Raw genomic sequence first — 14,370 nt, 5'->3', positions numbered from 1 at the left:
TTAGCCACATATTTCTTCGTCTCACAGGGCAAACCAAAAGAAATACATATTTAGAACTCAAAGTTAAACAACATTTTTGTTTTCATGTACCTAAATTTAATCATTTTAGTTTACAATGATTACAACTCATGCGGCGTGATAATGGAACAAATTTAAGTGGCCTTTCCAACTGAACAATGCTATACATCATTAAAGTAACTGATCGTTTATGATGATGATAATAATAATAATAGTAATCATAATAACAAAATAGTCTATAACTAAACAGTTTACATATTTAATATGTATCCGTATTCGAAAAATGTGATGAAAAACCGCTCAATCTTCGATTACGATGGCAGCAGGCGACTGCTGATTCCTAGATGGCACCTGTTTATTGACCTGCTCCAAGGCATGGAACTTCCACTGGGCCGGCAAAAACTCCTTGAGTTTGGGATCCTTCGCCACATGGCTGCAAGAAAATTGATGGATACATTAATAAGCTTTCGACTTTTCGCAGGATTCTGCGTACACTCACCGACTGAGAAAACTGGCAGTTAATCCGAATGTTTTGAAGCGAAACACGCCATGCTCTGGTATCTTGACCATGAAGTGCGAGCCCTGCACCTTGGCGCGGAAGCGCGGCAAGCCCTTCGCGACCATGATGCCGTAGCAGGTCTCTTCTTGTGCCAGCTGAGCTGTGGATACGTTGGTGAGGTTTTGGCCATAAGCAGCAACCGCATCCGGACGCACTGCTGCGGGAGGATTTGATGGCACCGATTGTCGTGGTGGCAGGTGCTCTCCAGCAGCTGGAGGCTTTGAGGGCAGAGACACGCGAGCAGATGCCTCACCCACCGTAGGCAATTTGGCTGATGCTGCAAGCGTCTCGACTGGGAGGGATTGACGTGCTGTCACTACTGACGGTTTTGCATTCACCGGCAGGGATTTCCGACCGGCAGCTGTGGCTGGTTTTGGATAAAGCCTGACCACATTGCTCGGTCCCGTTGCACCGGGTCGTAGTAAGGGTAGACCTTTGGAAACGGGGGACGATTGTGGTCTGATTACGGGAGCTCGGGCTGCCGGAGCTGTGGCCGTTGAAGGTGCCGCCTTGGTTACTTGTTTATGTATCCCGGTAATGGAGATGCGCTTGTTGTTGCTGGCACTCTGGACGGATTCACGTGATAAAGTCTTCTCATTGCTATCCAACTTGGTGATCGTGATGCCTCCAGGAGTCAAAGTGTTTCCACTGCTCAGTAGCTCCTGCAGTGACTCGTTGATCTTGGTGTATGCTGTTTTAGCTGCTTGCAAGTGTGTAGAGGAACTAGTTGTGAACGTTTCGGGATCACCTTGCGACGTGGTTACCTGCACCTGGGGTGTCAGGTATTGGGTGGTGGGAGGCGTATCCCCGATCTTTGCGGGCACGTTTGCAATGAACGGCATGAAGCCACCACTCAAGTGGCTGGCGGCCACATCTTTGGCAGGTCGTAGAGATGGTTCTGCTGAATCTGAGATCGTGATTTGCAGAGCGCCACTGGAAGGCAATGTTTGTATGGTGAATCCTGTGCGCTCCACTTCCTGCTTAATGTCGGTCACTGCCAGCTGATCATCCTGCTCATCGATTACCAGTTGTCTCTCCGCGTCATCATCTTCCTCATCACTGTCAATGATCACCACCGGTGGCACCTCTTCTTGACTCTTTTCTATTTCCACGGACAGCTGCGACGGAATTTTGACCACATTTAGACCAGAAGTTGCGGTGGAATTTTTGTGTTGCGCTGCCAGCTTTGCAGTCGACTCTGTGTCGATCTCGAAGTGCACTTGTCCGTTTATGTGCAGCACCCAGAACGCCATGCTTCGGCGATGGCGCTGTACGGGAATGGAGTGCTCGCGCTGGTAAACCTCGCGCAACATCATCTTTCGATCGACGCTCTGCAGTAGCACCAGGACCGGCGGCGGCATGTCCAGGCTCAGCGGTCCAAAGTAGATCTTCTTCTTGGACGATGGCGTCACGAAGGCATCGTAAGGCGCATTGGGAAAGAACTGAAGCTTCACCACCTTCTGCCTCTCCTCGGCCACCTGCATCACGCTGTGAATCCTGGTCAGCGAGATCATATCACTAAAGGAGGGCACGAAGATGTGGGAAAAGTCATCGAATATGTCGAGCACCACCCAACGGTGGTCTGTCTTGTGCAGCTCGGGAATTTGCAATTCATCGACATCGTTGTGGTTAACCTTTCTGAACTCGATATTGCTCCGGATTCCAGAGGCGCTGCTTTTGCTTTTAGTAGAGGCTGGGCTAGTCTTGGCAGATCCGGCAGAATGCGTAGAAGTGCCAGGGCTTAAAGCAGAAGCTAACGCCGTAGACGTTGTCGCAGTTTCAGGACCACCTGCAGCAGCTGGTTTGGAAGACTTTGCCATTGAAGGCGCACTTAATGACGATTCATCGCCCTGAGACTTTCGCTTAAGGTCCCGTGAGCGGTGCTTCATAAGTAGCGAAGTTGGAGGCGGAACATCTGCTGTCGGACTGCTCAAGGCTTCAGAAGATAAACTGCCGCCACCCAGCAGCTTCTTCTGGTGTTCCCGGATGCGCTGCTTCACCAGCAGCGAGCACAGCACATTGATCTTCTTGGTGAGCAGCGGATGAGTCATCGGCGTCGGTTTTGTGCAGGCATTGCCTTCCATATGTCGCAGAAAACCCTTCACTAGCCAGAAACTCTGTCTGCCCTGCATCACAACTGCGAGACGGTTGGTGTTGTCATTCCGAGTTGAATTCATTAGCATTCGAGCCATCAAGGGCAGTGCCTGGGGATCGGGCGCAAACTTGGTGTTTACAACTCCGATGGCGCCGCACACAGAGGGCATCAAATTGGTCGTGGTAGCCGCCAGAAAGCTGTGAGTCTTCATTTGAACATCCCAAATAAATACGAAACCAGATTCAAAGGCAGCGAGGAAATTCGTCCACTTGATAATGCAAAGAATCTCCTCGTTGGGCGACGGGATTATTTTGCTCTCACGCTGCAGCGCCAGGTCAATATCCTGCATCTTTTTGCTTACCAGGGTATTCATGTTCTTCACCACCTCGTTGTAGAAGGACCGGAAATTGGGGGAGTCCACTTCCGTGGAACTATGTGACGATCCCGTGGCTGCAGCAGCCGCAGCTGCTTCGTTGGCCATTTCAGAAGCAAGAACGTCCACCGAAGCGGCATTGAGGGAATAGCAAGCGGCTATGCGGGGCACTTGAATGTCCAGCTTATGGGCCGCCTTCTCTTGAGCAGGAGGCTCTTCCGTTTGCAGTTTAATGCGCTTGCCAGGAGTCGGCCCCTTGATGGGGTTTTCACTCTTCTTCTGGCACACGCTAGCATCGCTGGCATCGGAATCGTTCCGCACTTCTATGACAGAAGTTTGGACAGGCTTTTTGGTCAGCTCCCGCTTTCGCTGTCGATCGATTTCCTTGCGATAGTAAATGACGGCACTCTGAATGCGCATCCTAAGCAGCTCAGCCGTCTCTGCAGTCTCCTGGCGAGCTATTTGGTGTCGCACACGATCTGCCCGTCTTTGGTTTAAGCGCTGGTAAGAGCTCATGGGAATGGAAACGGCTCGCCGGCAAAGATATTGATGCCTACGGAAGTAGTTGAAAATCGCATCCAACTCCATTGACCTTTGCGTAGGACTCTCATCCTTGAACAGGGAATCAGCTGGTTTCGGTTCTTGTTTGAATTCAGTCTTTTCCGGAGAGGTCTCCGCTGCTTGAGTCTGCGGATTCGGATCCTCTTCGATCGTTTTTGGCTCCTGCTTAGGTTTGGATTTTTTTTCCTTTCCTTTCTTCTTGGTCGAAGTCTCCTCCGGCGGACGCTCGAAGCTGTAGTGAGCCCTGACAGCTAGATCCAGATTAAAGTGGGTCACTGGTGCGTTCCACTGTTCCTTTTCGATTATCACAGGCTTGCCATCTGGGGAGTCACCGCCACAGAAGCACTTATAAAGCTGGTGGGTCATGCAGAACGTGGCCAAGTTATCTACATTCGACAACCGTCGTAGTCCCACAAAGCAATGTCTCAACTTGGCCAGGTCCGTGTCCTTCACATAGCACGGTTCGCTTAGAGCAGGAGCCGATACCTTTGCATTGGCAGCGGCCGCTGCAGCAGCAGCCGCAGCGGCAGCCGCAGCAGCAGCGGCGATCTTCTTTTGTTTCTTGCTTGTGGGCGATACCACTTCCTTTTCCTCCTCGTCGAACATGGAGTCATCGAAGTCTTCATAGCGCTTCGGCGCCTTTGTGCAGCGTCGCTTCTTGTCGCCCTGCGACTCATTGATCAGCAGCGTTTCATTGTCGGTGAGCACCAGTGTAGAGGTAAAGTCCTTCTCCATCTTGGCCAGTCGTGCTGTGGCCTTACGGCGCAGGTTGAAAGCATCTTCGTTGGAAATTCCGCGCCCCTGTGTAAAAGTACAGCTTATTACTTTATAGTCACATAGAATGGTAATATATTGAGTATTACATCTGCGGCTTCCACGCGCATGACACGACCCTGCTCTGCACTCAGGCAACGACAATCCAGAACACACTCTGCCCTGCCGCAGTGATCCCGCACAGGTAGCTCTGTACCTGCCAAGCTGGCGCATAGGCAGCCCAGCTGACAGTGATCCTTACTGCAAGGTTTGTTAGCTGGAGAAGAAAGTAATTCAGATTTACTATTTAGTATCAGGTAGTAATAAGACAACTTACCATCTGCTTTCCTGGCAGCAGCATCTATGATGGTGGCATTTAATCGCCTCAGTTCGTTGGCCAGACGCTTTTGCTTGTTGGGCAGTCGCTTTGGCTTGGCGCCCGACTTATCCGTATCCTTGCCAGCCTCCTCCTTCGCGGGACTCGGATCGGAGGACCTGGGCAACGAGCTATCGCCTAACGCATCCGGGTCCTCGCTTATGAAACTGTTCTCGCTGCAGCTGATGGCCACAGTGTTGATCATATCGTTGATCATGTCTGCGCAGGCCAGAATCTCGGCATCCGGCTGAGGTGGAAGCATTTCTCGGAAAGCGAACTCTTGGAGCTTATTGGGCTCCTCTCTAAAGCTTTTGTCTAGGTGCTCGGATCGGTCCACCACGCGGCGTACGAGAATGTGATTCCGATCGTTGAGATAGGGAATAAAGAAGGTGAAGCTCTTTCGACGACCAGCTGGTGTTTGGGAAGCCTGCTCCTCTGCATCCTTCATGCTGGCGGGCGGCGCCTGCAGTGTAGACACACTAAACTCGGCCCACTCCCGCGTTATGTCGTGATGGGGCAGTATGTGCTGCAGATACCGCTTGGCGATTTCGTCCAGTGGTCGGCCCAGCTGCGGCATCACATCAAGCTGCACATTTGGCATGCTTACCACGGCCATGCTGCCCCCAGCGAGAAGCAACGCGGCCGTGTCATCGTCCAGCGGCCTCTGTAGCGGTTTCTTTGATAAGGGGCAGGGGCGGAAGATGGCGGGCAGCGGATACTGGTTAAGGATCTTGGGGTTCCTTGGTGGGCTCACTCTTGTGGGAATCACTTTCAGTTCCTGAAGAATGCGGGCATCCAAGCACTGGCTGCTGCACTTCAGTTCCTCCGCTTCCTTGCGACTGAGTCTGCTGAGGTATGGAGACTTCTCGCGCTTCAAATTATTGCCCTGGGCGCCTGGCAGGCGCACCATCTCACCGTCCACTTGTATTACCTGGAAAATATGGAATTGATTGATAAAAGTCCAAATAAAAGTGTCCTTCAAAAACACACCTGATAGTAGTAGTTGGAGTGCTCGGTGGCCACATAACTGGCCGCCTGCCAACCTTGGCGGGTGAATGGCATTTGGGAGTCGGAAGCCTGAAGCGCTTGCATGGCACCGATTTTCACCTTTCGCTGGCGCTGCTTCCGCTGCAGCTCTCTGTATACATTGGCTTCGTTGTTGATGATTCCCATCTTGTGGTTCTTGCAACGCTGCAAGTACTGCCGCCTCTCCCCCACCGTTCTCAGACGCTGCAGTGCCTCCGGAACGGCTGGCATGTCCATCGGTGGTGGCATGCTGTGCGAAGTTACCTGACCATCGTGTCCCATGGGCTCGAGCAACTTGTCCTTGTCGTCCTGCTGCGAATCCGAGTCATTGATATGATGCTCCCGCATGTAGGCGTCCAATGACTCGCTGACAAAGGCGGAGTTTCCCTCCGTGGTCTTGCATTTGTTCGGCACCAGCGGCGTGAGCAGCATGCCCGGCTGATGAACGCTCTCGTCGAAGCCCACGAAGTCTTCGCTGCCCTCGTCCTCGGATGTGCAAAATGTGACCGCACTGGGTTCAGTGGGCATATTGTCTTCCCGCGCAAAGTTCTTAACGCGCACCTTACTAATGAGCATGTCCAGGAACTTACTGCCCCCGCCGGCCTTTTCCGTTTTGTCTGTCTTCTCGGCACTGGAGCAAGTGCTGGTCTGGCCACTTTGCTCCTTGCTGGGCGTGGCCGGGGTTGGAACATCCTCGGAGGCGGCGAATTGCGCGGGCGACTTTGTGGGTGTCCTTTCAGCAGCCTCCTTGGAGGGCGCTGCATCCAGGCGATCATCGCTATCATTAATGACCCTGGCTTCTTCGGTGATATCGGGCATCTGCTTAGGCTTCTTAGGCGGCACCTCCGCAATGGCAGTTGTTTCTTCAATGAGCGACAGACTTCTCTTGCCCGTTTTGAGCAGCTCCAGTTGCTGCTTCATCTGCTTGGACAGCTCCTCGGCTCCCAGAGGTTCTGCCACGCGGTACACCTCCGTCTCTTCATGCTCTACGATTCTGCCCATCTTCTTGTAGTAACCAACTAGGCTTCTAGACCACTGGCGCACGTTCTGCAGACGGCGTTTGATCATCCGCTTGAGACGCGGATCGAAGAGCAGGATACGGACTCGCCGGATGATGCGGACGCGGTGGGTGCGCCGCCGGCGCCAGGCATAGTTTCTGATGACGCAGCGGGGACTGAGGGCGTACACTATGAACCTCTCGACGTTCCACCAGTTGCTCTGCAGGAAGCCCTTGGACACGGGGTATTTTCGCTTGAGGTGCCGGTATTTGATCAGTTCTTTGCCTTTCAATATGATGGGGGGCAGTTCGTAAGTCATGCTGGAATAAGACATTAATGCGGGTTGTCAAAACTGTAACCTCAAAATCCAGGATAATTTGCAGTGCTAACTGCACTCTTGATTACTACGGGTTTACCAACACTGGCCGGAAAATAATAATCCCATTCAACACTAAAAATCTATGGCAAATTTTCACAAAAAAAACATATATTTTATTATTAGGAACTATGGTGTTCTTATTTTAGGAGTAAAAAACTAATTTTATGTCTGCAAATTTTAAGGCAGTTTGCCGAAAAAACAGATACACACACAGGTTAAGTGTGCTTTATATGCAACTCAATTGCAATTTTACAGGTTACTTTTGCCAGTAAAATACATGACTAAATGACTTATTATTTTTATTTGTTACGCACTTTTTGCAAACAGACTTTCTATCACAGAAACGGTGTATTCACGATTGTTGTTGTTGGCTTAGCGCCTTTTGCCGCACCCCCACACAAACAAACACGAGATGCGTTGCGATGCGAAGAGCAGCATCAAAACATGTTGGCTTTGCTTTCCGCACTTTTTCTGACAGCGAGCTGTGGCCAAAACTTTGGGTGAATCAGTTCCACGACGGATTCATCTTCCAGTTGCCATGAAGTTCGCCAGCCACACACAAGTACGCAATGCACTGCGATCAGATCACAAAATAATCCCGATTCCGACTCAGCGTCACCGCCACATGCGTGCTTGCGAGTGTGTGTGTGTGTGGGCCCGTGTACGAGCCCTGGCCACTGTTTACTTCCAGACATTTCGCGGGAACGAACGGCATGGACTAGCGGCTGTTGTTGTTGCTTCAGCAAGATTGGAATGGAGAGGGGGTGGCGCACGTGCGTCTTCCGATTACCGATAAATTGGTTAAGCGAATATGTTGGAAAAAGAAGGCGAGAACTTCGGAAAATGTCCTGTTTTTACAACACTCAACATATGATTTAGATTTAGCTACCTGATAATGGGTTATACCTGGTCTATGTATGCGAAAAGATTAGAAACATGCTGCAGAGGGAGAGTTAAAAGAAAACTATTTTATTTAAAACTGTTTTTTCACCAACACTAATTCTATAGGCTGTTCTGATAACTATTAACTGCAAATAAAACTAAAATAACTGAAGCGAATACCATTGCAAATCAGTTCAATACAAAAACGATGTACAGTACTTCCTGCTTTTTGAACAGCAGCGATATTCTACCTGCCACGTTGCTTAAGTTAAGAGCGCCTAAACCTTAAACTATTCACCCTCGCCCGAACAATATTAACTTTGGAATGGGTTTCCTAATAATTGAGTGCACTTGATTAATTCTGGACACTAAACGGTTATTTTAAAACCAATTCCCGGTCTTGCGGAAAATTAATCAATAACCTCAAAATGAAAATCCAACATGGCGGCGCAATGGATACAAACGCACACGATCGCATGCGTCACTCAAAAGCACCCTCTACACTCCGCACAAAATCTCGCTCACCGGCAAATGTCCTGCTGCATTGCAATTTAGCAGCTTTTGGGGTCCACTTACCTGCACTGAGAGCCACGAATTGGAGTCTGTTGGTTCGCCGGCAATTGTAAATCCGCAACTGCGCCCCAAAGTTTGAAATTATTTTTACAATTAACCTGCTGTTCTCGTTGACAACGCGACGGAAAAAAGCATAGGCGAATACACACACAAATAGTGACAGACAAACACACTGCGATAAATCCAACATGGCGTCCGATAGGCAGCGCGGCAAGGGATGTCGGAATGGAACGCAGAGCTGCTTAGGTAGGAAAAAACTCAAGCTGATATTTTCGGGTCCGCGAAAAACGTGTTTACACATCTGAACAGGCCGACCACAATCAAACATTGCCATACGATATAAAGATCGATATTGTGCTTGATTTTTCACATTCACATGTCGGTGGTTATGTTCTTTATCCAACGGCCGTCCCTCTTCTTCTTGCGCGCTTTTTTTGCACCCCTGCCCCACGATTGCCCGCCCAAAACAAGCAGGCCAAAGATTTCAGCTGTTTTAGGTTATGAGCACGCATGACCTAGTCCAATTAAATAGAAGTCACGTGCTTTTGTTTCTTTTATTTGATTTTCAAAGGATTCTAACAATACGATGTTTTGGAAAGTGCTGTACCTGAAAAAGTGCATGTAACGGAATTGAATTGTAGCAAAGTCAGTGGAAAGTCGCCAAAAGCACAACTGCAATTAGAAGAAATACTTAACTTAGAATAATGTCTGGTTAAATCACACATTTAGTTTCTTGTGAAAACATTCAGTAGGACCTATTGGAGTAGGATTTGTTGCGGTTAATGTGAAAATCATGCCACATAATTCAGTTTTTTCTTTTCAACATTTTCACTAGAAACTTTTCAAACGAGCTTTTTTATTTACCTTGTTGTCTCAACAACATGCCATGCGAACTGAAAATGCAAACGAGAGTCAATTGTTAGGCAAGGTTGTTATTATATTGGGCAGAGTGCATTAGAATTTTGTGAGAATTGTCAGTAGGACCTATTGGAGTAGGATTTGTTGCGGTTAATGTGAAAATCATGCCACATAATTCAGTTTTTTTTTTACATCAGTAAAGATTTAAAGGTTTTATAGCAGAACGAAAGATTCTCGCAGAAGAAATAGTTAGTTGCAAGTATATTTACCTTTACAAATTCCTGTGGTATTTAATGTTTTTCAAAAAATCTCTTGTGAGCCCATCTGAAAATATATAGTCTCTTTTTAGAAATGCAATTGAAAAAAATGAGGCTTGTTTTTAAATGTGAGGCATTTCAGTAAGACCAATCTCGCATTCAACAGGAGAAGTTTCAATTTCAGATAGGGGCGAAAGTTAATGCTCATCACTTAAAAAACTTTTAAGTAAAATTTAGTAGTTTAATATTTACCTCTTTTATTGAAAAAGCAGTCCAACATCACATGATTTACCAATCTGTAAAGAGGATACAAAAAACTGGGTTAGAGTACTTTCAAACAAATTTTCGTGGTTTTCAAGCGACATTATTTTCAGTAAGACCAATCTCGCATTCAACAGGAGAAGTTTCAATTTCAGATAGGGGCGAAAGTTAAGGCTCATCATAAGAATTAGATAAAATTTGAAATGAATGTGTTCTCACCTTAATTCCGATGTTTATTTGAGGCACGTTTATAGATTTTGTTCCGCTGATCTGTAAATATATATTGGAATTTGAATTATATTGGATTCAGACAAAGATAGCCCACATTTGTTATAGTTTTTAGTTTTTCAGTAAGACCAATCTCGCATTCAACAAGAGAAGTTTCAATTTCAGATAGGGGCGAAAGTTAATGCTCATCAGAACTATTACAATCTAAAAATAATTATCAAATTGAAACTAACCTAATGATCACTGTCACTCCGCTTTGTCCTTTGAGAAGAATTCCAAGCTACAAGAAATGGAAACAAAAATTAAGTTAATAAGAAGTCAGCAGGTAATCAAACAACTCAAATGAGCTTTCCGATTTTGCGTTATTTTCAGTAAGACCAATCTCGCATTCAACATGAGAAGTTTCAATTTCAGATAGGGGCGAAAGTTAATGCTCATCAGATAACGCATGGGAAAGCCACACTTGAAGGCACTCAAATATGTAATATGAAACTCACCTTTAGTCTGCAGAGCCCTGCCTTTCTAACTGAAAAAAACCTAGGAAAAAGCTGAGTCCTTAAAAAACTAGCAAAAGAGTTCCACAATAAAATATACAATTTATTGCATTGCGAATGTCACTTAAATGCATTTGTAATTTGTATGCACTTCTACACATAAAAACACTCCTTAAACCTAACAGCTAGCAATTGGTAGGTGGCTCTACAAAAAAGCGTAGAGTTCTCTTTAAAACCTAATCCTACAGAAACTATAGATTTCTATTCCTGAGCTTCGTCTTTCTCCCTATCCTTGTCCTTCTTCTTCTTTTTTTTCTTCTCCTTCTCTACTGGCTCTGCCTCCTCCTCAGCAGCTTCTGGGGCCTCCTCATCGCCCTTGTGCTTCTTCTTCTTCTTCTTTTTGTCCTTGGAAGGAGTCTCGTCGGATACCGCGACCGCCGCAGTTTCCTCAACGCTGGAGGTGCTTAACTTGCGCTGCAGGAACACATTTAGTAAGTAACTGAAAAGCGGAATGAAACCGATTTCAAAAAACTTACTTTGCTGGGTTCACTGGAGCCATTCGAGGGGGTAACTTCTTGAGCTGCTGGCTTCTTGGCATTGTAGTCGACATAACCAGTCAGCCACTCCTTCGGTGTGTTTTCATTGGGCCTTCCGAACTTGTCTAGCTTGCCGGCGGCAATGAGCGCCTTCTTGGCCGACGCCTTTGGGCCCAATCCCCACTTGCGTGGGTATGTGTCGCGCTCCATGATCACTCGCTTGATCTTGGCCACCACACCATGGTCACAGGAGGCCATGGTGGCTGTGGTCATGAGGGCGATAGCCAGGCAAATGGCCTCGCCCTTGGTGGTGCATATGACGATCTCCTGATCGATCTCGATGCCATCCTCGTAGCGCAGGACACCTGGCAATGTAATCTTGGCACCATAGCAAACGGCGTTGACCTGGCGAAAGAAGAGGCTGTTAGTGGACATCAAAAGGGGGTTTTTTTCTGGAGAAAATGTCGACCGAAAAATCTTTGTCAAGCGCGCAAGATCACAGCGCTGCCCAACATACACACATCAGCAGCTTTGTTGTTCCCAATCATAGTCACAGGTGCCCGTGGGGATTGCAAGCACCTGCCGGCTTAATATCATGGGGTAGTTCGTATAAACCCAGTTCCCAAACTTACAGAGCTGTCCTTCATAATGATGCGCTTGTGGTTGACCAGCAGACCTTCGAGCGGCTTGATCACACGTCGCAGCATAGACTCGTCCTTGTGGTTTTCGTACAGCCACATGGCGTCCAAAACATCGTGCATGGTCACCATACCATCGCGCTCAGACTGAATGCCCGAGCGGACACGACGGAGCTCCAACATCTGGCCACCGACACCCAGTACGAGACCCAAATGGACGCACATGGTACGGATATAGGAACCGGCCTCGCAACTAACCCAAAAAACACCTGATCACGTGAGTAGGCAGAATTGGAGAAGAGAAAAAGACGAGGTTTTAACAATTACATTGTGCATTTGCGTAGTTAGGCAAATACTGGTGTTTCACTGGCTTGAGCGGGCTGCACCTCTGCAGGATAAACTAATCCAGCAGCAACGCACCAGCTCTGGACGAAAGTAGACAAACGAAATTTCTGACTTACCCATATTGCGGTTTTCATCGTAGTCCAACAGCTTGCTGTCGTAGACAGTACGAACGCGCAACTGACGCTTTACGGCGGAGATGAGCGGAGGTCGCTGGAAGAGGGCACCGCGCAGCTTCTCCAGGCCTTGACGCACCTTGGCCACCGACTCCACGGCTCCGTGCAGCTTAAAGATGGCCACGTACTCCTTACCGGCGCTCTGCTGGGACTTTACCAGACGGGTAGCCCTATCGATGCAAACAATCAGGCAACCTGCAGGAAAAAAAAACACGCGGCACACAATGAGGTTAGGTTTGTACGGGGGGAGGCGAGCACGCGGTTTACTTACCCGTGACTTTGGGATCCAGAGTGCCGGAGTGGCCCGTCTTTTCAACCTTGAGGATCTTTTTGATCCAGGCCACTACCTCGTGAGAGCTGGGGTTGGAGGGCTTGTCCAGGTTGATGAAGCCCGTCTTCATGTACTCCTTGATGTCGCGGTTCAGGGGCGACGATCCGTGAGCCAGCGGAGTGTAGTGGTTGGAACGGATGTTCAGCTTGTCGAAGTTCTTCAGGAGCAGCGGCCATTGCGAGGTGTCCAGCTCGGCGATCTTGGAGGATGGCTTGATCTGGAAGTTGCCCTGCTTCTGCAGCGTGCCAATGTCATCGCCGTCCAAGGGCTCCTCCTTGATCTTCTTCTTTTTCTTCTCCTTGCGTACTTCTGTGGGCGTATTATCCGTTTAATTGGGGCCTCTTTTAATTTATCACTTTCGAGACTTACCCACGTCGGCCATTTTATCTACGTTTTCTGCTAAATCCACTAATAGACGGAGAGAAACCTCCGCACGTGTTGCGCGCTGCGAGAAAATGAACGAAAAACACGTGGAGCGCGCGGTCTATCGATAAGTACTACGATAGCTTTGCGCAGCACTGCATTGCAAGCAGATACCGATACGTACGTGACAATCTTGCGATATGTCTTCGTGAGTCAACCTGTTAAATACATTTTTAATTAAAAGTTTGTATTATTTGTAAATAAAATACATTTTAATACATATAAGTTTAGAATAACCACTCTTAATTATTGTTTAGTACGTTCTAACTATCATTCGAAATTAAGTTGTTCATAGCTCTTAATTTGTTAATAATAAAGTGCAACAGTTATGTCCAAGGATCCACTTGTTTATTATTATGAAAAGTCAACCTTGCCTACTTTCTAACAGGAGCTTACATGCAATTGCTATTGGCGGGAATTTTGAAATCTAAAACAGCTGCATAAGAAGAAGAACTTATAGTTTCAATCGAAATATTGATATCGATACTATCGCGAGTGATCGACCAGCTGTCGCTTTCAACCGGTTGTTTATTTTTGCTAAACTTTTAAATCAAAGTCCTGCAGCGTAATGTCGAGGCGAGGACTCCTTCTAATGGGCCAGTGCATGCCCTGCATCAAGCAGAATGCCTCCAAGATTCGCATTCGCCGCATGGAGCTGGACAAGAACCTAAATATGGTCGGCAAAACATACATAAGATCTCGCCTCAGGAGATTTCATATACTTTCATATACTTTACTTGCAGTACTTCAAAAAGGACGAGTTCTACTTCGCCCACGATCCGCAGAAGGTGTGCAAGACCGGGGACGTGGTCCTGATACGGGAACTCCCCGAGCGCCTCACCCGCCTTATCACGCACAACGTGGAAAAGGTGGTCTATCCGCTGGGTGACATAACGGACCCACTCACTGGAAAGAAGGTGGTCGTGGGCAAGTACCGTGAGGACATCGAGATGGCCAACCAGCTGTTCGGCAAGTCCGAAAAGGCCTTCGACTACGAGAAGGCCCCGCCCCGTGGTCGCCTGGAGGGAACCAAGGACTTCACCCACGGGGAAACATACATCAAATACCACGAGGATGGCAAGGACCAGCCGTTCGCCGTTTAGAGAGTCGCCGGTCGTTTATCAGTTAAGTTTTCCTTTTGTTTAATAGTAAAGTGCATTATTATGACGTACACATTTTGCTGGGTTTTTTTTTTATAAAATTGGCTAATCAATTTAATAATAGTATTTCATA

The 14,370-nt window shown here is 47.8% G+C and overlaps 3 protein-coding genes, 1 long non-coding RNA gene and 5 other non-coding genes across 10 annotated transcripts; 2 read left to right on the top strand and 7 right to left on the bottom strand.

Annotated features, from left to right (window-relative positions):
* Window positions 1-79: 79 nt before the first annotated feature.
* LOC6532010 lies at window positions 80-8,751 on the bottom strand. 2 transcript variants are annotated; one of them, XM_015196174.2, is made up of 6 exons: window positions 8,597-8,751; window positions 5,726-7,079; window positions 4,697-5,666; window positions 4,470-4,636; window positions 518-4,407; window positions 80-451 (listed from the first exon to the last, which is right to left on the bottom strand). In XM_015196174.2, the coding sequence occupies exons 2-6, from the start codon at window positions 7,076-7,078 to the stop codon at window positions 319-321; spliced, it is 6,513 nt and encodes a 2,170-aa protein (XP_015051660.1). In that variant the 5' UTR covers window position 7,079; window positions 8,597-8,751; the 3' UTR covers window positions 80-318. The 2 variants fall into 2 exon arrangements, with proteins under 2 accessions (XP_015051660.1, XP_002092789.1); XM_002092753.4 differs by lacking the exon at window positions 8,597-8,751 and adding an exon at window positions 7,453-7,800.
* A 711-nt stretch (window positions 8,752-9,462) lies between these two features.
* On the top strand, window positions 9,463-10,781 carry LOC120320961. The gene is made up of 2 exons (XR_005560481.1): window positions 9,463-10,522; window positions 10,612-10,781. It is a non-coding gene; the product is annotated as an uncharacterized LOC120320961 (long non-coding RNA).
* LOC6532007 lies at window positions 9,839-9,925 on the bottom strand. Its single transcript, XR_005560911.1, has one exon. It is a non-coding gene; the product is annotated as a small nucleolar RNA Me28S-Gm1083 (small nucleolar RNA).
* On the bottom strand, window positions 10,070-10,158 carry LOC6532006. The gene has a single exon (XR_005560909.1). It is a non-coding gene; the product is annotated as a small nucleolar RNA Me28S-Gm1083 (small nucleolar RNA).
* Window positions 10,309-10,392, bottom strand: LOC6532005. Its single transcript, XR_005560912.1, has one exon. It is a non-coding gene; the product is annotated as a small nucleolar RNA Me28S-Gm1083 (small nucleolar RNA).
* On the bottom strand, window positions 10,557-10,644 carry LOC6532004. Its single transcript, XR_005560908.1, has one exon. It is a non-coding gene; the product is annotated as a small nucleolar RNA Me28S-Gm1083 (small nucleolar RNA).
* On the bottom strand, window positions 10,774-13,217 carry LOC6532002 (H/ACA ribonucleoprotein complex subunit 4). The gene is made up of 6 exons (XM_002092752.3): window positions 13,084-13,217; window positions 12,655-13,023; window positions 12,327-12,578; window positions 11,860-12,134; window positions 11,228-11,632; window positions 10,774-11,165 (listed from the first exon to the last, which is right to left on the bottom strand). Exons 1-6 carry the CDS (start codon window positions 13,094-13,096, stop codon window positions 10,953-10,955), a joined length of 1,527 nt encoding a protein of 508 aa, XP_002092788.1. The 5' UTR covers window positions 13,097-13,217; the 3' UTR covers window positions 10,774-10,952.
* LOC6532003 lies at window positions 11,690-11,829 on the bottom strand. Its single transcript, XR_005560906.1, has one exon. It is a non-coding gene; the product is annotated as a small nucleolar RNA snoR639/H1 (small nucleolar RNA).
* Window positions 13,218-13,623: 406 nt separating the features above from the next.
* On the top strand, window positions 13,624-14,310 carry LOC6532001 (28S ribosomal protein S17, mitochondrial). The gene is made up of 2 exons (XM_002092751.4): window positions 13,624-13,813; window positions 13,881-14,310. The coding sequence occupies exons 1-2, from the start codon at window positions 13,706-13,708 to the stop codon at window positions 14,238-14,240; spliced, it is 468 nt and encodes a 155-aa protein (XP_002092787.1). The 5' UTR covers window positions 13,624-13,705; the 3' UTR covers window positions 14,241-14,310.
* Window positions 14,311-14,370: the final 60 nt, after the last annotated feature.

Source organism: Drosophila yakuba, chromosome 2R (genome assembly GCF_016746365.2).
Source record: "Drosophila yakuba strain Tai18E2 chromosome 2R, Prin_Dyak_Tai18E2_2.1, whole genome shotgun sequence".
Classification (NCBI taxonomy): domain Eukaryota; kingdom Metazoa; phylum Arthropoda; class Insecta; order Diptera; family Drosophilidae; genus Drosophila; species Drosophila yakuba.
Note: the sequence above shows the minus strand (reverse complement) of the source record. Positions and strands in the feature narration are given on the sequence as shown.

Coding starts and splice junctions, on each gene's coding strand:
- LOC6532010 (XM_015196174.2), bottom strand. CDS start 7,078: ATGACTTACGAACTGCCCCCCATCATATTGAAAGGCAAAGAACTGATC. Junction 4,637..4,696: donor TGCTGCCAGGAAAGCAGATG/GTAAGTTGTCTT, acceptor TTTCTTCTCCAG/CTAACAAACCTTGCAGTAAG. Junction 452..517: donor ACTGCCAGTTTTCTCAGTCG/GTGAGTGTACGC, acceptor ATTTTCTTGCAG/CCATGTGGCGAAGGATCCCA.
- LOC6532002 (XM_002092752.3), bottom strand. Junction 11,633..11,859: donor TCATTATGAAGGACAGCTCT/GTAAGTTTGGGA, acceptor TTCTTTCGCCAG/GTCAACGCCGTTTGCTATGG. Junction 11,166..11,227: donor GCTCCAGTGAACCCAGCAAA/GTAAGTTTTTTG, acceptor GTGTTCCTGCAG/CGCAAGTTAAGCACCTCCAG.
- LOC6532001 (XM_002092751.4), top strand. CDS start 13,706: ATGTCGAGGCGAGGACTCCTTCTAATGGGCCAGTGCATGCCCTGCATC. Junction 13,814..13,880: donor TGGACAAGAACCTAAATATG/GTCGGCAAAACA, acceptor CTTTACTTGCAG/TACTTCAAAAAGGACGAGTT.